The sequence below is a fragment of the Microcebus murinus genome, chromosome 7, assembly GCF_040939455.1.
Source record: "Microcebus murinus isolate Inina chromosome 7, M.murinus_Inina_mat1.0, whole genome shotgun sequence".
Taxonomy (NCBI): Eukaryota; Metazoa; Chordata; class Mammalia; order Primates; family Cheirogaleidae; genus Microcebus; species Microcebus murinus.
In genome coordinates this window covers 17,480,316-17,502,453 of record NC_134110.1, presented here as the reverse complement: position 1 = coordinate 17,502,453, position 22,138 = coordinate 17,480,316, and the positions used below count along the sequence as shown (strand labels likewise).

Here is a 22,138-nt window from a genome sequence, read left to right as displayed (position 1 = left end):
AGAATGATCAGGCACTTTCCTGTGTACAGTATTTCCTCTTCCTTCAACCCAGGGATGTGAAGCTTTGAAAGAACAAATTTCTCTCCTCCATAAGAAGGTTGGGGGCCCCTCTGTAAGAGCTTAACTTTTACCATACACACATAGCCACAAAACTGTTATTTTGCCCCTGGCCCACTCATTTGTAGGCTTACTTGGGTTTAGGACGAATTTTCCAAGTCTGTGGCCTTGAAAGGTGAGTAAATGTGCACGACTGTCTCTCCTGTACATTTTTCACAAAGAGAAAAGTCCGAAATCCCACGTCGAAGTTATGAGGGATCTGCTCAATGACCCATGATTGATGCTTCAGTGTAAAGTGACAATCCAAGTAAACGGCCAGAGAAACCTTATGACTTCCCATTTGTACTAGCCCCCCGGACCCCCCAAGAGAGGAAGAATACTTGAAATCCTACAAAGAATCTCCCATTGCTTTTCCCAACAAAGGTACTTGCGTGCCTAAGACGAAATAGTCCAGGAGTGAAGTCTGCCTCCCACCCGTCACCACTCTCACCATCTCACCATCTGTTTGCAAGTTCTGCAGAAGACTGTGTTCCATGAGTGACATGTGCTTAGAGGTCCTAAACTCTGTAGTCTTTATTACAAATAGCTTCATCAGTTAATATAACAAAAACTCTGGAACATGCTTACCTGAGGGTTACCCTTTAGCACAGGTGCTGCTTCTGTTTGGTGGGAGAACTAAAGATTTAGTCACTTGGTTTTGGGCCACTGGCATACCTCTGACCTTTCCAGAGTGGCCAGATGGCCCCAGGTTCCAGCCTGAGGAGCACTGGAAGCAGAGCCTTGCATCTGAGCTGGGGATGGAGGGGTGGACCGCCCTGCTCCTGGTATATGCTCATCTTCCCAGGACCTAGTGCTGGATGCACGGGAAGAGTTCATATGTTTTTGTTGAGTGAGCAGCAGAGTAAGTGGCCACAGGATGCCCACTCTCCAGAGAAGTCAGGGCAGGTGGACCTGGAAAATGGCTTCCTCTTTGTGACGGGCAGGAAGCAGGATCTGGAATCCCCTGCGCTTTCCTGGAGCTGGGTGAGAAGCAAGGCAGTGACTGGACCCCAGAGGAATGAACTGGCTGACTGCTGGCTGAGTCAGCCTCTGTGTCTGTGCCGTCCACCTGGATCCTGTGTCCACAGCGCCGGCTCAGACACCCCGCGCCTGGCAAATCATCTGTCTCGCAGGATTCGGTTCCATTGGCTGTCTGACAGTGCCTGGGTTGCTGTCAGCGATTTGCAGTGAGCAGGCCTGCTGGCGGGGAAAGGGCTGCTCCTGAGACCCCGCCACGGCAAGAGCCCCGCACTGTGCTATGGACCCCGTTTTCCCAGCCCACCCTCAGAACTGCGTGCGAAGCCAGGGTCTTACCCAGAGCCCAGCCACAGCGGGGCCAGGATGCCCGGACTCTCATCCCACTACTGGGAACTTTCCGTGACGTCTGGAAACATGCTTTCCCACGTGACCTAACTGATTTTGGGGAGTCGTCCACTTGGGCTTGAAAGAGCAGAGTTTGCCTCTTTCTCCTACTGGGAGCGTGGCCTGGGGGGCCCAGCAGTCAAAGGTGCAGGATGTTATCAGGTCAAGGAGTGACTCCGGGGCCCTCTAGCACAAACAGGGCTCAGCCTGGCAAGAGCGATGGAGACACCTCAGGAACTTGAAGCTCTGAGGGATCCACATACCACTGTATTTTATAATAGGGTGTTTAACAGATTATGAAATATTGCCTGCAGTATTTTATACCGGTAAAAGCTTTCTAGTTCGGGTGGTAATATATGGAGAAGTTTCAAAATGCCATCAGCGAGTGTTATGAACAAAATATCTCATTTTATCGTTTTATTTTCCATAGAAGTATCTATCAGTGGCTGTTATAAATTACCTAGGGCTCGGTGCTGAGGCTTTTGGAAGTGTCTGACCCAGCATTGATTTTGAGCTCTTTGCAGTGTTTCTACTGGTGTTTTATAGACAAATCACATTGGTGGTGGGGCAGGCTATGACACTTCTCTCTGAGCATTTTGTCTTGTACACTGAGGGTGCCTTTGAGATCAATCCCCACCCCTCGATGTGAGGCTGTGCATGGGGGTGTTCAGCTCTCCTCCCACAGGACAGTGGGGGAAGTCAAGGCTGAGGGAAAAGGAAGGGAAATCTTCTCCCCAGGCCCGGGGGTGCCTGTCTGCTCAGCCTCAGGCAGCTCCTCACCGTGACAGCCATTCTAGCTGCCAGGACTGCTTTGAATCACCAGCCCCAGGTCACCCTGGGCTCCCTCCCCTCTCCTCCTACTTCTCTTGCCACATCCCTTCCCTCCTTCTTCTCCTCCTCCCCGTCATGCCACCTCCTCCAGGCAGCCTGCCCTGTTTGGAGCTCACATCACACTCTTTGTCTGCTTGCTGGGTGCCCCTGACTATAGCGCAGACTCCTTTGAGAGCAGGGGCTGGGGACTCATCCTCATCCTGCCCGTCTCGGCCCCCCGCACCAGGCTGAACCCCAGTAATGCTTCGAGCATTACTGGATCAGGTGCAGCCTCTGCAGCAAGACCAAAGAAAACGTTTTCACTCAGGGCCCGTGGATTCTCTTCCTCAAGCTCCTTTAAAGATGAAAACGTTTCTTCAGCTTTAAAAGAACGTACACACAGGACTGTAAGAACAGCTATGTGCCGGGCACTGGTTAGCGCTTTATACACGCTGGTTCGTGTGCTAGCCCTTGTGACAACGCGGATCTCCCACTGTGCAAGTGAGCACCGAGGCGTGCCCACTGCCCGCTCCGGGTCCCACAGCGGACGAGTGAGGGGCTGCGCCTGCCATCCCGGCAGCCGGCTCCCAGCTCCTCGCTCTTGATCCTCAGTCACGCTACCTCTCAGACTCTTCCGCCTTGATCAGGAAAGCAAATCATGCTGACTGAGAGACAGTTATAACATCCTGAAAGTAATTAAAAAATTTTAAATTAGCAATAATGTCATCATCCAGGAATTGCTGCCATGAATGTTTTGCTGTATCCCTTTCTAGATTTTTCTCTGTTCGTGTTTAGGTACCATGTTTCTAGTGGCTGTCAGAAATTTCAATATATGGCTTGTCGTAATTGACTTATGCGTGTCCTCACTGTAGAGCAACTTCTAATGATAATTTGACCAAACAGTTTCCTCACTCATCCGTTCCTTCATCCGTATATTCCTGTTTTCTTCGGGACAAGGGTCAGCAATTTATCTGCAACTTCACAAGGTCTTTCTTTCTCCTCCCTCTTTTTTTTTTTTTTTTTTAAATAAAATGACTTCAGAATCTATCAGAGGTGTTGTTTCCCCTCTACACACACATGTATGCAGGCAAGTTCTTATTTTTCAAATGCGGTGACTTTGAAGTGAAAATAGCCCCATGGAACTCATCATCTAAACATCTACTGTGACACAGATATTCATGCAAAAGGAGACAGACCTATGGCATTTACAGAGAGGCTACATACAATCAGGAAACTAATCTTAGAACAGATAGTAACTGCCTTTCTTCCTGCTAGGTGAAATGGCTGCAACAACAAGAAGTGAAACGCAGGGTGAAGAGGCAGGTGCGAAGTGACCCGCAGGCCCTTTATTTCAATGACCCCATTTGGTCCAACATGTGGTACCTGGTGAGTAGGCTGGGGCCCCTCTCTGCCCCAGGGCATTACTGTGCCACCTCTCTGACACACGTTAATTTCCCCCAACAAAGCTAAATTTGTGGGGCAGCTCCAGACAGATGCATTTCATCTCGAGTGTGTGAAACTCCTACTTCAAGACTGTGCAGCATGCGCTTTGTTGTGAATTTTTTTCTGAAATTATGTGAAAGTCCAGGGGGAGCTCTTTGAGCAGGGCAGCGATTTGATGCAGCCTGTAGGACTAGCTCAGTGGTGATGACTGGCCCCAGACAGAGTCCCCCGAAGAGAGTTGATGCCCTGGGACGATGACAGGCAGATCGCAGGTGCAGAAAAAGCCAGGGGAGCCCCCTCCACCTTTGCTCATCCAGATCGGGGTGGGGGGAAGAGGGTCTTCACCACATGAGACAAGGGCACACATTTCCTCCTTATTTACTTGCAACCGTAAGTGCCTCCCTGCAGGCGCCCACAGAATGTCCATTCTGTGTCAGGAATGTCCGTGTCGGGGTGGGGCTTTTGTGTCTTCTATACAGCATTGTGGCGACAAGAACAGTCGCTGCCGATCAGAAATGAATGTTCAAGCAGCGTGGAAGAGGGGCTACACGGGCAAAAACGTGGTGGTCACCATCCTCGATGATGGCATAGAGCGAAATCACCCCGACCTGGCCCCAAATTATGTAAGTGAAGCCTTGGAACTAACATGCAAAGATATTCAACTGTGCCAGTCATTAAATAAATAACAGTTTGAAAAACAGTAAGGTGCTATTTCTCTCCCGGCCCCATTAGATTAGGAAATAAAGAAAGCCTTGCTGGGAAGTTTAGAGAAACACACATCCTGCTACCTGCTACTGTCCTGGTGCCAGGGGAGGGGTTTTGCAGAGGGATTGGGCCACGTGTTTGAGGAGTGATATATACTTCTAGGGATGGAGCCTAAAGAACTAAGAAATACATGCGTGGAGATAGTCATCATAGGGATATTCGCAGCATGAGCAGTTACAGGGTTAAAACATGGGCCCTGGATCCAGACCCCTGGGTTCCTATCCTGGCTCTGTGACTTACTAGCTCTGAGGCCTCTGGGCAAAGTGCTTAACTTCTCTGTGCTTCAGTGTCACCAACTGTAAAGTGGGGTTAATAAGAGGATTGCTAGCTCCTAGAGTTACTGTAAGGATTAATCCATCAATGTAAAGAAGAGAGCTCGAGATATAGTAAATATGATAAATGCAGTAAATACTCTAGAAACCTGTGTGCCTAACAGTGGCTAAGTAAAGCATATTGTATCCATTTGATATATAATTATGCAGCCCTTAGAAATGAGTTTTGAAGACTACTGGAAAGCTCTTATCATTCTTTTTTTGAGACAGTCTTACTCTGTTGCCTGGGCTAGAGTGTCGTGGCATCAGCCTAGCTCACAGCAACCACAAACTCCTGAGTTTAAGCAATCCTTCTGCCTCAGCCTCCTAAGTAGCTGTACCACCACACTTGGCCAGTTTTTTATATTTTTAGTTGTCCAGCTAATTTATTTCTATTCTTAGTAGAGATGGAGTCTTACTCTTGCTGAGACTAGTCTCTAACTCCTGACCTCAAGCAATCCTCCTGCCTCGGTCTCCCAGAGTGCCAGGATTACAGGCGTGAGCCACCATGCCCAGCCTATCATATGTTGTAAAAAGAGGATACAAAATTATATCAATACTATTATTTACAAGTATGTAAACAAAAACATGGCTGTTAAAAATATAAAATTAAGGGAATTCTGACACATGGGACAACATGGATTTGAAGGACATTATGCTAAGTGAAGTAAGCCAGTCACAAAAGGACAAATACTTACTCCACTTACATGAAGTACTTCGAGTAACCAAATTAGTAGACAAAAAGTGGAGTGGTGGTTGCCAGGGGCTGGGAGAAAGGAATGGAGAGTTACTGTTTCATGGGTACAGAGTTTCAGTTTTGCAAGATGAAAAGAGTTCTGGAGCTTGATGGTGGTGATGCTTGCACAACAGTGTGAATGTGCTTGATGCCACTGAACTGGACACTTAAGAATGGTTAAGATGGTAAATTTCATATTATGTATATTTTACTGCAATAAAAAATGTTTAAGATGATAGTTACAGTAAGAGAGAAACCCTCTGTGTGGTTTTCTCTATTTTCCGATAGGGCATAAGAACGATTTAAAACAGGGTTGTAATGTGCTGTGCCATTGCTTTTCACTCATTAAGATTTAATTTCTCAGGATTCCTTTGCAAGCTATGATGTCAATGGAAATGATTATGACCCATCTCCACGATATGATGCCAGCAATGAAAATAAGTACGTTGCCTTGTCTCCTCTTCCCTCGCTTCTCTTCCCTTCTCCTCTCCCTGCAGAGTTGCAGTTGAATGTCCACACAAGGGATCTGGAGAGGTGACAGGTGTCAGCACTTCTTCCTCGCCCGGGGGCTGGGCTGGCTTATCTAGGAGTCACAAACCACGCCAGGCACAGCTCTTAAGGCACCAGCCAGCTCCTGTGCATTTAGCCACTGCTGTTCGGCTAGAAATGGATGCTTGATAGTTTTCCTATTTCCAGACTTCTTGGAATATTTTCAGAGAATAACCCTTCAGTCTAGCGATTTCTATGACCAGCTGTGTTAAGACAGCAGTTTGGTCTATTTGAGCACACAGGTCACATGCTTCTGTGACTGTCTGTGACCTTATGAGAGAGGCAGAAGGGGCATGAGGGGCATGAGTGATGCTGGGCACATCCAGGTTCAGATCCCAGCTCCCTTACTGGCGGTGTGGCTTTGTGTGCGGTGGGCGACCTGGTTGAGACTCCGTGTCTTAGGTGTCTCAGAAGCTTCTCCATGGCAATGACGCCCCCTACCTTGCAGAGTTGACGAAGGGGTCAGTAAGCTGATGTGTGAAGAATGCATACAGCTGGTGCTTAGGAAATGATGGGGGACAGGGGTTGTTGTGTCACCATCATTTTGCACATGTAGGCAGTGGGGTCCAGAGAGACCGGGTGACTTGTGTAGTGTAAATGGCAGCCCTGGGGTTGCTCCTGGGCATTTGTTTGCTATACCTGCTTGCCCCATGCCCTGAGCTCTTACCATTCTTCTTAACATATTTAGAGGAAAATAACAAAAGCCCTTTCGTTCTTCCTTGCTGTTGACAAGACACTTGCCAAGGTCCGTCCTCCCACCGTAGTATTTTAGCTTGTGCTTGACTCGATTCTGAGGTTTGCACACCGGTGCCCACACCGTGCTGTGCAGGGACGCTCGGCCCATGGGTTCGACACAACAGGCTGCAGAGCTCCCCCAGGGCCACAGAGGCTCCAGCCTCGCACGTCCCAAGGTGCCCTTCCCGGCCAGCAGAGAGGACGCCTGGGGCAGAGGGGCCTGATCATGGCCACATAGCAGAGAGGCAGGAAGGAATGATCCAGATACCATGCAGTGACCCTTGAAGGGCGGGACTGACTCCCGTCATGAGCCATGGAGCTACGTGACCCCAGAGCAGCCCTGGCTGCGGGTTCCAGAGGACAACGGATGTCTCCTTCCAAAGGGCTAGCACACAGACGGCGGCTTTAAATTTGAACCAATGATTTGCATCCCCTGTGGACTCTTCTCAAAGATGTGCTGTTTAAAGTTGCCCATATTTTGGTCCCTGCCAGAGGAATTGATTGGATTTGGCACATTGGAAATTGGGGTCATTACTGAGGAAAGCAATTTGTTTTTCTGGTAATTCCTTCATAGTCCCCCAGCTGCTGCTGAGTGCTCAGCTTAGCGCGTTCTCTCTCGGTTCCCGCTTAAACGGCAGTAGAAGTGAAGCGGGGGTGTCTCTGGGTGAGCATGGTGTTGTAGGTGCATGGGGGAAGAGACATGCGACACAGAGTACCTCTTGTTCTTTTTTCCATGCCGCTGGTCAGGCAAGAGTGGATGCCGCACCTGTGCTTGCTGAGCAACGTGTTTTAGGTCGTGGGAGACACAGGGCTGAGGCACCATGGCGCCCACCCTGCACACAGCAGTGGCAGTGTGCCAACCACAGGTGCTGGGAGCAGGGAGGCACAGGGCCACGGGCGCCCTGACTCCAGCTTGGGGGTCAGGGCAGCATCCTGGCAGAGACAACCCGTGAGCAAGCGCTTGCCATTGCAGGGGGCAGGAAGGGCTGTGCCAAGCCCGAGTGGATGCTCCCCGCAAGGAGGACACTCAGAAATGGGCTTTGATGTCATGCTTCAGGCCAGGACAGCTGACTGTCCTGTTGCCTGAGAACTGAGCAATGCGCGGAATCCAGTAGAGCTTGCTGGGCTGGGTCCTAACTTCGTTTTTTCCTTTGCTTCAGACATGGTACTCGTTGTGCGGGAGAGGTTGCCGCTTCAGCAAACAACTCTTACTGCATCGTGGGCATTGCATACAATGCAAAAATAGGAGGTAAGCCTGGGAGCTGCAGGGCCTGGGGCGGGGGGGCTGGAGAGCTCCCTTCTGCTGGTCTTAGCAGCCTCCATCCTTTGGCCTCGGCCATGTCAGGCCCCTGGGCTGGAGGCAGCCGTGCCATCTGTGCCATGGCCCAGGCAGCTGGCACACGGTGATTGGGGCCCCGAGACAGAGGAATTGCTCACGGTTTTGCCTGAAAAGCCATTGCAGGTCCCATCGATGACAGAATTGCCCCCTTTCTCTCCTCTGGTCCTGCCAGCCTGGCTGCTGACTTCCTGCCAGCACCCAGAGCATCCCTCCTGACAGGTTGTGTGAGGTCCCCTGCTCACAGTCCTTCAGGGGCTCCCTGTCACTTCCCAGACACAGTTACAGTCTTTACCTAGGACAAAAGCCTTTCCTAGGTCCCAGCTCCCACGCAAGCCTGCTGGCTCTCCTCTGTCCCTGCCCTTGGCCTTAGCCAGAGGACATTTGTCGTAGTATGAGTACCCTGCAGACAAGCCCTGTCTTCCCTGTGTATGTCTGGGCTTGAACCACTCCCAGCCCTGCCTTCCCCGCTTCTCCCCTTGGCTCAGCCCCCCTGTGACTACAGCCACTCATGCTGACTCTCTTCTGTGAAGTGCTCCCTGAGTCCAGCTGTACCCCATCTTGTTCACCGGGTTGTCAACGCTTCCAGTGATTTAGGGAGCAGTGCCTGACCCCACGTGTGTCTGGCTTTGTCATTTAGCTTCTCGTATTGGTGGGTCAAGCTGCCCTTGCCAGCATGGGGCACCGTAGTAGAGTCACATGTCTTCCTGGTCCCTACTGGAGCCTGGCACTGTGATGGCTCAGTCCCCAAGTATTCCCCACTAGGCGCACATCACTGGACAAGGAACTGAGCAGGTGAGGGCAGAAAGGCGGGGTGCCAGAAAGCCACCAGGGAGTGCCAATCTCACCCTGGAGTCCTCTCTGCCTCTTGGTTTGAAAGTGCTCGTGGTCACTCAGATGGCCATGGTGGGAAGCCACCCTTCCAGGCCACTGCTGTTCTGCCACGGAGCCTTCGTGACGGCAGCTGCAGCCCCGCAGCTCCACTTACAAGCAGCATACGGTGGGAAGGTTGGATCAGGGGTTCCTTGGATCACCAGTCCTTAGGAAAACTTGATTGTCAAAAAGAGGGTCCTCAGCTTTTCCTTAATTAGGACTCTCTGCCTGCCTTTTCCCTTGGAAATCTTTGAGGTGGCTGGGACTTGTCATTCTATGATAGAATTAGTCCCCATGGGCATGTTCTGTGAGTAAATCCAGAGACTCTATCAACCGGCCTCTCTCCTTTGTGGAAAGTTCTTGTACGTTGAGGTGTATACGTTCTCCTTGGAGCCTTTGGTAACGAGTGAAGACGCCCGAGAAGTCCCTTCATGAGCCATGGAGTCAGGCTCACCTGGGTACCAGTTCCCCTCCCACCTCTCCCTGACTGTGTGTCTGTAGACAGCTCACATAACTTCACTGAACCAGTTTCTTCACCTCCGGGGAACATGGCAATGCTGAAGCTGCCTCCCCAGGTGTGTTATGATATGAAGTCAGACACCACGTGTGAAGCCCCAGGCCCAGGGTGACTCTGCAGGCAGTCGCTGAGCTCTGCCAGCACTCCTGCTGAAACTCTCAGAGGGAGAATAAAAATGGTCTGTGTTGCTTTGAGTGAGGGGGTTGACCCCACCTTTGGGGCTGTGTGAGCTTTGCTCCTGAGAGCCCCTAGACTGGCAGCACTGACATCCTCTGGGAGGTGTTAAAAATGCAAAAACCCCATCCCAGGCCTACTGAGTCAGAATCTGCATTATAACAAGATCCCTAGAGGATTTGTCTACAAAGGACAGTTTGAGAAGTGCTGGTTTAGCGGACTCTCGGGGATCACGCAGGTAGGTAACACCTGTATTGTGGGTTGTGGGGAGGAGTCAGTGGAAGGAAGGTACATAAAAATCCTCCCAGAGAAGGTGGACGGTAAATATAGTTTGTTTTCATTAGGTAGCTCTGCACTCATTGCATAATTGTCCAAGTTTCCAAAATCTGGAGAGAGTGCCGCTACTTGCTGGGCTTGGGGACAGGAATATGTTTTAATTAATGCATTGAATATTATTGGGTGTGTGTTGCACATATGATCCTGGACCAGCCATTGAAGGAGAGAAGAAGGAGGTGACAGACACAGTTTGGGACCTCTAGGTGGGAGCTCGGCATGTCTGTGGAGGGGACCAATATGGAAGACAATACAGGACCACGTGCTGACATGAGGGGGGCAGGCAGGGAACCACAAGAGCGCAGGGCAAGCTCTTAGTGAGAGCAGAAGCATGAGAGCATGGCTTGAGTTTGATGTGGGAGGATTTGACTGCATGTGGGCCTGCTGAGCGAACAGTGGGGTCTGCCGCACAGACCTGGGGTGAAGCATGCCACGTAGAGACAGGGGACCTGAAATGGGCTGTTCGGAAAGGCAGGGGTGGGGTGGAGACTTGCCTTGACCCAGGGATCCTGTGACAGCCAGTGGCTTCAAAGCTGCTGTACACAGCTTCATCCTTTCTATGCAGGCAGCCACTTCTTCCTCCTGCCTCTCCCTCCAAGCCCACCCCTCTGGGTGGGCCAACCTTTGGGTGTTCCTAACATAGCCTTTCTCTCTGAATGTGCTGGCACACAGAGCAGGGAATCCCTCTGAGATGTCCCTAGAGCTGACCGTAGTGTTATACCTTTGATAACATTTTTTTCTGTTTGTTATAGTTGGCACTCAAGAGATTGTAATGTATATCTGGACTTATCCCAATCTATCCGGAATTAATAGTATACTACTACATGTATAATGTATAAATCTGAAACAGGTTGTTTCAGTTCACACTCACTCTCATCCTTTGTGCAGTTGTTTTATATATTTTCATAAGTTATAAACCTTCAGTGCATTGCTATTTATTCTTGTTTTAAACACTTGGCTGACATTAAAACACTTATGAAAAGAAATATATCTACCTGTATATGTACCATTCGCAGTCTTCTTCCTTACTTTCCCTAGCTTCAGATTTGCATCTTGCTTCCATTTTCTTCAGCCTGGAGAATTTCTTTTGGTATTTCTTGAGATTTGGGTGTGCTGATGAGAAGTTCTCTTGGATTTTATCTGAAAGAATCTTTACTTCATCTTCATTTTCAAAAGAAATTTTGCTGATCATAGCTTTCTGACTTGACATGTTTTTCTTTCAACACTTTGAAGATGTTATTCTATTGTGTAGTGGCATCAGTTATCTCAGATGATGACTCAGGTGTCATTCTTATTGTTGCTCCCCTTTATGTAATGTGATTTGTTCCTCTGGCTGCTTTTAATGGTTTTTTCTATCTGTGCTTTGCCCATTACTGCAATTCTTTTTGTGTAATTTTCTTCATATTAATTCCAGCTTGGGGTTTGCTATGCTTCTTAGTGGGTGGTTCTTTTTAAACCACATTTGGAAATATTTTTGTCATTATTTCTTCAAATATTTTTCAATTCCATTTTCTTTTTCCTCCTTGGACACCAGTTATAGTAGTTAGACTGCTTGATACATCTCACAGGTTATTGAAGTGCTGCTTGTTTTTTAAAGTCTTTTGTTCTCTGTGTGTTTCAAATTAGATGATTTCTATTGCACTTCAGGTTCACTAATGCATTCTTTTTGTGTGTCTAGTCTCTTCTTAATCCCTTCCAATGATTTTTTAAAATTTCAGATATTGTACTTTTCTGTGATTTATTTCCATTTGGTGATTTTTACCATTTTCAGATCTCTCCTGAGAGTCCCCATCTCTTCACCCATAGTATCTATCTTTTATTTTAGACTCTTTAACAAGTTTGTAAGAGTTACTTTAAGTCTTTTGTACTAATTCCCATACCTAGGCCATTCATGGGTATATTTCTAATGATTGACTTTTCTCTGTACAGTGGGTCATATATTCCTGTTTCTTTGCACATCTAGTAATTTTTATTATTCAGTAGACTTTGTTATGTTACATTGTGGAGACTCTGGATTCTGTTGTCTTTGAATACTCTTTTTTTTTTAATTTTTTTTTTATTTTGGCATATTATGGGGGTACAGATTTTAAGGTTTCAATAAATGCTCATTTCCCCCCCCCAAAAGTCTGAGTCTCCATCATGACCATCCCCCAGATGGTGCACATCTCACTCATTATGTATGTATATACCCGCTCCCCTCCCCCCTCCCACCTCCCCAATACCCTATTACTGTAGCACCTATGTGTCCACTTAGGTGCTACTCAGTTAATACCAGTTTGCTGGAGAATATATCTGGTGCTTGTTTTTCCATTCTTGGGATACTTCACTTAGTAGTATGGGTTCCAGCTCTAACCAGGAAAATATAAGATGTGCTATATCACCATTGTTTCTTAGAGCTGAATAGTACTCCATGGTATGCATATACCACATTTTATTAATCCATTCTTGGATTGATGGGCACTTGGGCTGTTTCCACAGCCTTGCAATTATGAATTGTGCTGCTATAAACATTCGAGTGCAGGTGTCTTTTTTGTAGAGTGTCACTGGATCATTTGGGTAGATGCCCAGCAATGGGATTGCTGGATCAAATGGTAGATTCACTTGTATCGCTTTAAGGTATCTCCATATTGCTTTCCACAGAGGTTGAACTAGTTTGCAGTCCCACCAGCAGTGTAGGAGTGTTCCTCTCTCTCCGCAACCACGCCAGCATTTATTGTTTGGAGATTTTTTGATAAAGGCCATTCTCACTGGGGTTAAGTGATATCTCATTGTGGTTTTGATTTGCATTTCCCTGATGATTAGAGATGTTGAGCATTTCTTCATATGTTTGTTGGCCATTCTTCTGTCTTCTTTAGAAAAATTTCTGTTCAAGTCCTTTGCCCACTTTTTAATGGGGTTATTTGATTTTTTCTTCCTAATTTTCGTGAGTTCTAAGTATATTCTAGTTATCAGTTTTGTTCTAGCAGTCAGTTAAATTTGAACTGGTGGAGACTCCATTATTCATTTTTTTATGGTTGGTCGCTTTCTAATTTGTCTGTGGCCTCAGGAAAAATCCCTTATCTCAGGGTAGTCTTTACTCTTAGACCATCAGCCCTTTTTGAATTTCAATGGAAAGCCTGGAATACTCACCAAGACCTCTAACTCAGCAGGACTCAAACTCCAAATTGACTCCCCTGCAGTGGGCAGTGGCTGAAATATCTGCTCAGCTCATTCCACCTTTCAGCTGTTGTTTTCCTACCAGATTTCTTAGAGTGTCGCCCATATGTAGTTCAGAGGGCAACCAAGTGGTTGAGGGGAGTTTCTCTGTTCTCCTTGGTAGCTCTCTCCTTTCTGAGATTCCTCCTCTCAACTTCTAGCTGCTCTGGTGGTCAATCACATGTTCCTGATTAAGTTCTAGCCTCTGGACAGACTAAGAGAAATGGGACATTTCCTCAGAGGAAAAGTCCTGTAAACTTGGATAGTCCCCAGTATGGTTTCCCTTCTTTCAAGAATTGAATGCCCTGCCTGTCTCTGCTTGCTCTCCAAATGCTCTTAAAAAGTTGGGTTTTTCTAAATAAATATTTTGTCCAGAGTTTATAATTATTAGCTGCAGAAGAGTTCTTCTCGTATGAGCTACTCTGCCACTGTTGAAACGAAAGCTTGTGGTTTATATTTCTTTATCAATTAGATTGTGTATTAGTTATCTATGGCGGCATGATAGTCATTGCATAATGTAGCTGCTTAAAACAACAAACATTTGTTATCCAGAACAGAGAGTGCTTTAGCTGAATGGTTCTGGCTCGGGGTCATTCATAAAGTGACAGTCAAATTGTTGGCTACTGGCTGTAGTAGGGGCCTGACCGAAGCTGGACGATCCACTTCCAAGAAGGGCTACTGACCGGGCTGTTGGCTGGAGTCCTCCATTCCTTGCTGGCTGGTGGCAGGAGATCTGACCTTTCCATAGGGTTGCTCCAAAACACGATAGCTAGCTTCCTCATTGCAGGTGATTCAAGAGAGAAAACAAGGAGGAACCAGCAATGTCTTTTATGACCTAGTAGTCTCAGAAGTCACACCCCATCTCTTCCGCCATATATTCAATTAGAAATGGATCATTAAGTCTAACATACACTCAAGGGGAAAGAAATTTGGCCGCACCTTTGGAATCGAAAAGTGTCAAAAAGTATGTGGACCTAGTTTAAAATCACTGCAGATGGGATCCTAAAAATTTGATTACATATTTATATAAATTGGATAATTATTTTTCGCCAACTTCTTTGTAAAACTGCCCATTTCATATATAAGTTTTGACATATAAAAATAATTAAATCAAATGAGAAAAGTAGTGGAACTGTCCAAATTATATCTTTATAAACAAACTCCTCCGGCCCCCTGTGCCCCCAGTCATACTGCCCTTGGATGCATCAGCTGCCTTGGGGAGAAAGGATGCCATCTCAGGACCCCACAGGGGCACATGTCATCCTCACTGTTTTCAGAGAGGAGAGTGGGGACTCTTGCATGTTAACCGGAAGTCCCTGATGTCTCTCATTGTAGTGAAATTTTCATTTTATTTTTAAGTTGTCAAGCTGTATGTTGATGGTTTATGCCCTTTTTCTATGTGAAATATTTCAATAAAAATCTGTTTAAAATTTGTTCAGCTTCCTTTTATGATCCATGGGCTTGGGATCTTGCTTAGAAAAGCCCAAGATAATAGGCCCATTTTCCTGTATTTCCTCTAAAAACTTAGTCTTAGAACAATAGTTTGTCTTAAAACGCTCATGGTTTTTGTCTTTTCTGTTTATCTTTTAAATCCACATGAAATTTATTTATTATTTACTATTATTATGAATAGTATGAAAGAGAGATATAGCTGCATTCCCCCCCCCAATTAGTATTCAGTCATCTCCCAAGGCTGCCCTTGTCACATCCTAGATTCCCATGTGGACACTGGGTCCTCCCTTATATTTCAGTAGTCTATTTCTTTATAAGCCCTAAAAATACCACACTTTTAATTATTATACTTTAAGAGAATTTTTATCTTTGGTTTTTGTTTTTTGATAAATGATAGGACAAATTTTCTCTATGGTTCTTTTTCAAAAACTTCTTGGCTATTCTTGCACATTTTCTCTTTCAGATGAACTTGAGAATCTGCTTGTCAAGTTCCATAAAAAATCCTGTTGGGATTTTGATTGGAATTGCATGGAAATTATAGATTAATTGGGGGAGAATTGACATCTTTACAATATTGAGTCTTCCCACCCAGGAGCATGGTATGTTTTTATTCATTCAGGTCTTCTTTTGCATCATTTAAAAAAGTTTTATCACTTTCTCCATATCGATCTTATGCGCTTCTTATTAGGTTTATATCTAGGTTGGTTTTTTAAAAAAATTATATTTCTAATTGGTCATCAATGAAATGGATATAGGAAAGCTATTGATTTTTGTGTGTTGGTTTTTAGTTCTGGCCACCTTACTGAACTCTATTGATGCTATTGTTTTTCCCTTGATTCTCTTGGCTTTTCTAGATAGATGTAAATAATAGATATCTTTAAATATAATGGTGGTTTTATCTATTTAATATTAATAACTCTTATTTCTTTTTCTTACCTTAAGGGTCTACTGATGAATATTGAATAGTGGTGGTTTATAGGTTCTGCTTCTAGTTTTATACCATTTGTAGATATCTTTAAACGTTTCCTATAGTTACTCTTTATCATGTTAAGGAAATTTTATTATATTCGTAGATTTCTAAGAGATTTGATTAGGAATGGATGTTGAATTTTTTACATGCTGTTTTTTTAAAGCATGTATTGAGATGATTATATCATTTTTCAACTTTATTGTGTAATCTGTTTAAAGTAGTAAATTACATTAATAGATTTTCTTTTTTTCATTCTTGGAATAAGTTCTATTTGATCATGAGTATTGTTCTTTAAATACATTGCTGCAATTCAATTGTTAATATTTTACATATGGTTTCGCATCTTTTTTGTGTGTGTGTGTGACAAGGTCTTGCTCTGTTGCCCAGGCTAGAGTGCTGTGGCATCATCATAGCTCACCACAACCTCAAACTCCTGAGCTCAAGCAGTCCTCCTGCTTCAGCTTCCCGAGTCGCTGGGACTACAGGTGCATACCACCATGCTTAGCTACTTTTTTTAGGTTTTTTTTTTTTTTGTAGAGACAAGGTCTTGCTATTGTCCAGACTTGTTTCACGTGATCCTCTGGCCTTAGCTTCCTAAAGTGCTAGGATTACAAGCATGAGCCACCACATCCAGCCTGCATCTTTATTTATAAGACAGATTGAACTATAGTTTCTGTATTTTGTAATGTTTCTCTCCAGTTTGAGTAGCAGAATTATGTTGGTCTTGTAGAATAAGTTGGGAAACTTTGTCTCTTTTACTGTGCTCTGAAACAGTTTATATATTGTGGGCGTTGCCTGATTTTTGAAGTGTTTGAAGAGCCGATTAATCAATCTGATTGTATATAATGAGTTTTAAATGACTAGATCTATTCAGGTTTTCTATTTCCTCTTGAGAAAATTTTGGTAATTAAATTTCCCTAGAAAAATCATCCATTTTTCCAGATTTTCAGGTACATGACATAAATTTAATATGATATTCTCATAGCATTATTTTAGAGACATGGTCTGCTATGTTGCCCAGGCTGATTCTCCTAATTCAGCCTCCTGAATAGCTGGGACTACAGTCATGTACCAGTGAGCCTGGCCATATTCTTGCAATTTAAAAACATATTTTCAGCAAGGTATGGTGGCTCATGACTGTAATCCTAGCACTTTGGGAGGCCAAGGTGGGAAGATTGCTTGAGGCCAGGAGTTCAAGACAAGAGTGAGACCCAGTCTCTACAAAAAAAAAAAAAAAAAAAAAGTAGCCAGGAATGGTGGTGTGTACCTGTAGTACTAGCTGCTTGGGAGGCTGAGGCAGGAGGATCACTTGAGCCCAGGAGTTTGAGGCTGCAGTGACCTATGATGATGACACTGCACTCTAGTCCAGGCAACATAGCGAGACCCCATCTAAAAAAAAAAATTCTTCAAATTTAAAGTTACAATTGTTTTAAATCTTATTTGTGATATTGCTCCTTTTTCCCTTGATTAATGAAAAATTGCTGTTTCCTATAAAATAGATTTTTTGTCCAGAGAACTAGGTTTTTGATAGAGTTCCTTTATTTTCTATGTCATAAACTTCTACTTTTCCTTGTTTATTAATTCCTTCAGCTTTTTAATTTTTGTTGTTTTCTAGCTCCTCGGATATTTATTTAGTTCTTTATTTTCAGAGTTTTATGTGTTCTAATAAAGAAATAAATGTTTTGTATATTTTCCTTTTCTATTACTGGTTTAATTATATGGTGCTCTTATTGCTATTTATTTTTGAATAATTTTAAATTTCAGCTTTGATTTTTCTCCTTAATCCAGGAGATTTTTTTTAACAAGGGATTTATAACATTTTTCAACTGCATAAATACACTTTTTGGTGCTCCTTTTGTTGCAAATTTTTAACTTTATTGCATTGGGATCATAGACTGTGTTTTTGTCTACCTTTTGGAATTTTTGTTGTGGCCTAATGCATGTTCAACTTTGTAAATATTCCAGTGGGAGTTTGAAGAGTATTTTTATTCTATGCTTACTGAGTACAAAATCTATATGAGGTTAGAGGTTGCAGCTGGTGGCCCACAGACTGCCTTTGGCCTGCAGGCTTGTTTTGTTTGACCTACAGGATGTATTTTTAAAAGCTAGAGAGAACATTTATAAATCAAGAGATTTTATGTAAAAATACAGATTTGGGATTTCTTTAAAAAAACTAGAAGCTCTGGCCATGGTGGGCCCTCATTCCTTCATGGCAACAGTTAGCCAAAGCTGCATAGTGGCTGTTCCTAAGTCAAAGGGCAATTCACCCTCCCCACATGGTCTTAACAGACCTGCACACTCCAGCCAGGTAGTCCACCTGCCTGGTGTCTGTAGGCATCTGCGTTTGTTACTTGTGTGTCTGATCAAGTTCATACAAAAGTTCTAGAGTCTTTCTTATTTTCTGTCTCCCTGATCTATTTCTGAGAAGGTGATATTGATCTCCATGATGATTATGGATTTGTCAATATCTTCAGTGTTTGATGTATACATTTTATAGCTATGTTACAAGGTGCATAAAAGATATCTCTTCCTGGTGTAATGAAACTTTAATCAATATAAAAATTCTATCTTTGTCTCATTCCGGGCTTTTTGTCTTTAATTATACTTTGGCTGATACACCTGTAGTTGGCTGATAAAATTAGCTACATTAATTTATCATCACTTACCTCATATATTTTTATTCCCTTATTTTTAACCTTGGTTTTTGAAAACAGCATATATCTGGATTTATTTTTTTTAACACAACTGAAGAGTCTTTAAAGAAAGAACTTGTAATATTCACACATGCTTATTTCAGATATATTTATTTCTGTTATTGTATTTTGCTTTCCCATATATAGTACATGTAATATATATATATGATATATACATATATTATATATAATATGATATATACATATGCATGTGCTATCTATAATATGATATATACATATATGATATGATAGTATATGATATGTACATATATTATGTACATATATTATATATATGTTTTATATAATAACCTTACCTGCCTTATGCTGGATAGATGTAGTTTCTTCCCTCTTCTTTGTTTGCTTTTATTTTAATGGCTGAAATTTTTATATTCTAAATCTGTTTGTCTATTACCCTGAAACACATATATTTGAATTTATATTTCTAATCAGTGCTATCCCCTTCTCCTGAGCAAAACAAGAACCTTACAGTAGCTCCACTTCTCTTTGTCATCTTCTTTTCTCCCTCATCACTTCCCCAAACTGTGATCATCCAAGATTTTAACTCCATATTATTGTTAACAGTTTTATATTATGCATCAATAATTTTGTGAGCTTAACTATAAAGACTGATTGATTTTTTTGGCCACCATTGTTTCTTTTATCTTACATCTATTATTTTTACTGTTTTATTTCACTATATTTTCTCATCTATTAAATCATTTATTCTTTCAAAAGATATTTTTGATTGCTTGCTATATATGAATACATATATGAACGTTTACATAGATAATAAACTTTCTGAAGACTTTTGACTTTCCTTGAAGTCTAAAAATGTCTTTATTTTCTCCCTAAAAATTTGGGTGAGTTTTGATTTTTAAGTTCAAAATAATTTTCACTCAAAATTTCTAAAATATTATCCCATGGTCTTTAGTATCCAGTGTTGCTGATAAGAAGTCTCTCTTTGTCACTGGCAAATATTTTTCACTCTGATATCTACTTTATCTGACATTAATGTAGCTACTCCTGCTTTCCTTTGATTAATGGTTGCATTGAATATCTTTTCCCATCCTTTTACTTTAAACCTGCCTATGTTGTCAAAATTGAATTGAGTTTCTTGTAGACAGCATAGTTTTGGGCCATGTTTTTATATTTACCTTGCCAATCTCTTTTAATTACTATATTTAAACCATTTATATTTAATGCAATTATTGATATGTTAGGGCTTAAGTCTACCATTTTCTTTTTTGTTCTCTGGTTTTTTATTGTTATGTGCAACTATTATGTATTTATAAAAATCAAAAATTAAAAGAAATAAATTTTTAAAAAGGTAAATGAAAGAAAAACATAATAAAGGAAATCTTTCTGTCAAATCATTTTAACATATCTGTTACCTCAGTGTTATTATCAGTCAGTTCTTTTTTTCTTGCATTTGAGATCTTCCCAGTCGTTCTTGGTATGATGTGTGATCTTCATTTCAAACCTGTGCATTTTTGCATTATTCTGTGAGACTCTAGATCTTATTTAAGCCTTCTGTTTCAGCAGGCTCACTCTGGCACTGTTACGGCAGGGAAAGGGAGCACCATTTCATGATTGCCAGGTTTAGATATGTGTTTAGGTCCCCCATTCACTCTCTGCTGATACCTGAGGGCGGGAAGGCTTCTTACCCGTGCTGAGCAGGGGCAGGACATCCAGCTCCCGTGTGCCTCCAACAATACCACCGTGGAGGTTACCTCATTACTGTGGACAATGGTGAACATCCTGACTCCACCAGGCCTCTTGATACAACTCCAGGGAGGAGGGGGAGGGATACCTTTTTACTGCCTGATGTGGGTAGAAAACCAGGCTCATCATGTGATATCCACTGACGCCATAGGGGTGGGCTTCTTTTTTGTTTGGTGGTGATAAAAGCCCTGCTTCCTACTTACTCTTTTCTGACATGACCGGCGGGGGGCGGGGGGCACCTTGTTACATGCTCTCAAGGGTAAAGTCTAGGCTCCCCACTCAGTCTTTGCTGCCGTGGGTGGGGGTGTTGTCACAATTTTTTTGTGTGGTGTTTGGCTTACTTATTTTGAAGGTTTTTTTCCAATTTTTCTGTTAGCTCTGTCTCCTTGGGTTCATCTGGTTTTCGTTTGTCTTGCATTTTAATCTGGCACTTCTCTTTCTTGATATTGGATTTCCTTGAATATTTGCTGCTTCTTGGTTGTCTGCTCATGTTTGTGCTCACAGATCCCCATTTGGCCGGGGGTGGTCATCTGGTCTTATGGCAGGGGTCCTTCTGTGATGTTGGAGGGGGGGGCCCTGTTGTTGGGTAGCATTTCTTCTGGGAGAGTAGTAGGTGGACTCCCTATTCCCAGGGCACCATCCTGGCTCTCTGGCCTAGGTACCCTGTCTGATTGCATTAACCTTTGGATAAATAGCTCCTCACACTGATGCCTGCTTAGGGTCCCTCTTGTCCTTGCACACCTGCCATTGGGGTCTCACTGATAGGTCCCACCTCAGCAGAAGTCTTCTCCCGCCAGGGCACTGGTACCTCCTGCTGGCTGCTCCCATCTGCTTGCTGTCTTCCTCAGTTCCTCAGAACATCTTGCCTGTGCTAATCTTATTTTCCAGGGCTGTTACAGATTTGTTCTTTTCCTTTTCTTTTAAATTTTATTTCTTAGGTTTTGTGCTCTGAGCAAAGGTTGGCTGTGTGCTCAGTTTTCCTTCTTGGTCCAAGCCTCGTAGTGCTTATATTGTGATGATAGTAACAGCTGTCACTGATTGCTGTTGGTTGCCAGATGCCACACCAGGCATTCTTAGTCATCTTTGCATCTAATCCTCAGAGCAAGTCTGTGAGTTGGACATTACTCTGGCCATTTTACACCAGGGGACACCAACAGTCAGAGAGGTGAGTCCCCACGTCCAGGTTAGCACAGCTGCCAGGAGGCGGAGCAAAAATGTGAACTCCGGCCTGTTGACCTGAAGCCTGGATTTCCCCTTTGCAGTCGCAGTCATTGTCCACTCACCCTAGTGACACTTGGATGAAGTGGCCACCAGGCCCAGTGGCCAGAAACAGAAGCAGAAGGGAAGCCTTCCTGATGTGCAAGTGTATTCTTTTTCTTGACCGTATTCCTGTTCCTCCCAAATCAACTTGGCCTTGCTTCTTCCTCCTGGCCTAAAAAATAATGATAATGGGAACAGCATAGAAAAGAAGCAAGAGGGTGGCTGTCATCTTTCCTGACTCCTCTTCTCATTTATCCTCTCTTTGCTCTCTCACTTTGTTAATCTTTAAAAAAAAAATTTCAGCCCTAAATGTTCTTCTCCTTGTTCTCTCTCATGTACCTTCCCCCTTAGTCCACCTGCTTTTGGTTGGCATTGGTTGGGGGTGGGGCTCTCAGACTTGGCTCCCTCCACCCACTGTCAGCCCATCAGCAGCAGCTCACCTACAAGGTGGGCTGCATGGTGAACCCTTCCTGCTGGGGCCTGCAGAGGTGTGAAGGCCCCTCTCGGACTGCAGGCTGAAGCTGTGACCCTGTCCACAGCATCAGGTCATCCTGGCTTCGTGCCCTACCCAGCATCCTCCGAGACAGGCTCACTGGGGAGCCAGATGTGCTGCCCCAGCCTAAGCAGAACTTGCCCTGTCAGGGAAGCCCCTTCAACTTTACGAGGTGCCTACCCTTTGACAAGTTCCTCACCTGCACCGATGCTCTGCACACTTCAGACATTTTCCTAAGGCAGGAGGGGTGTCACGAGGGACACTGTCTGGGGCACAGCTTGCCCTGTTTTTGAGAAGCATCGCTAGCCCGAGA

General features: G+C 44.1%; 1 protein-coding gene across 2 annotated transcripts in view; it reads left to right on the top strand.

Moving 5' to 3' along the window:
• PCSK6 (proprotein convertase subtilisin/kexin type 6) overlaps nucleotides 1-22,138 on the top strand; it is a 165,857-nt gene that overhangs the window by 57,694 nt on the left and 86,025 nt on the right. For both annotated transcript variants that reach the window (XM_076004820.1, XM_012764589.3), the window contains exons 3-6: nucleotides 3,544-3,654; nucleotides 4,191-4,334; nucleotides 5,888-5,964; nucleotides 7,968-8,056. In XM_076004820.1, the coding sequence (XP_075860935.1) occupies nucleotides 3,544-3,654; nucleotides 4,191-4,334; nucleotides 5,888-5,964; nucleotides 7,968-8,056 (421 nt within the window). The remainder of the gene's footprint in view (nucleotides 1-3,543; nucleotides 3,655-4,190; nucleotides 4,335-5,887; nucleotides 5,965-7,967; nucleotides 8,057-22,138) is intronic.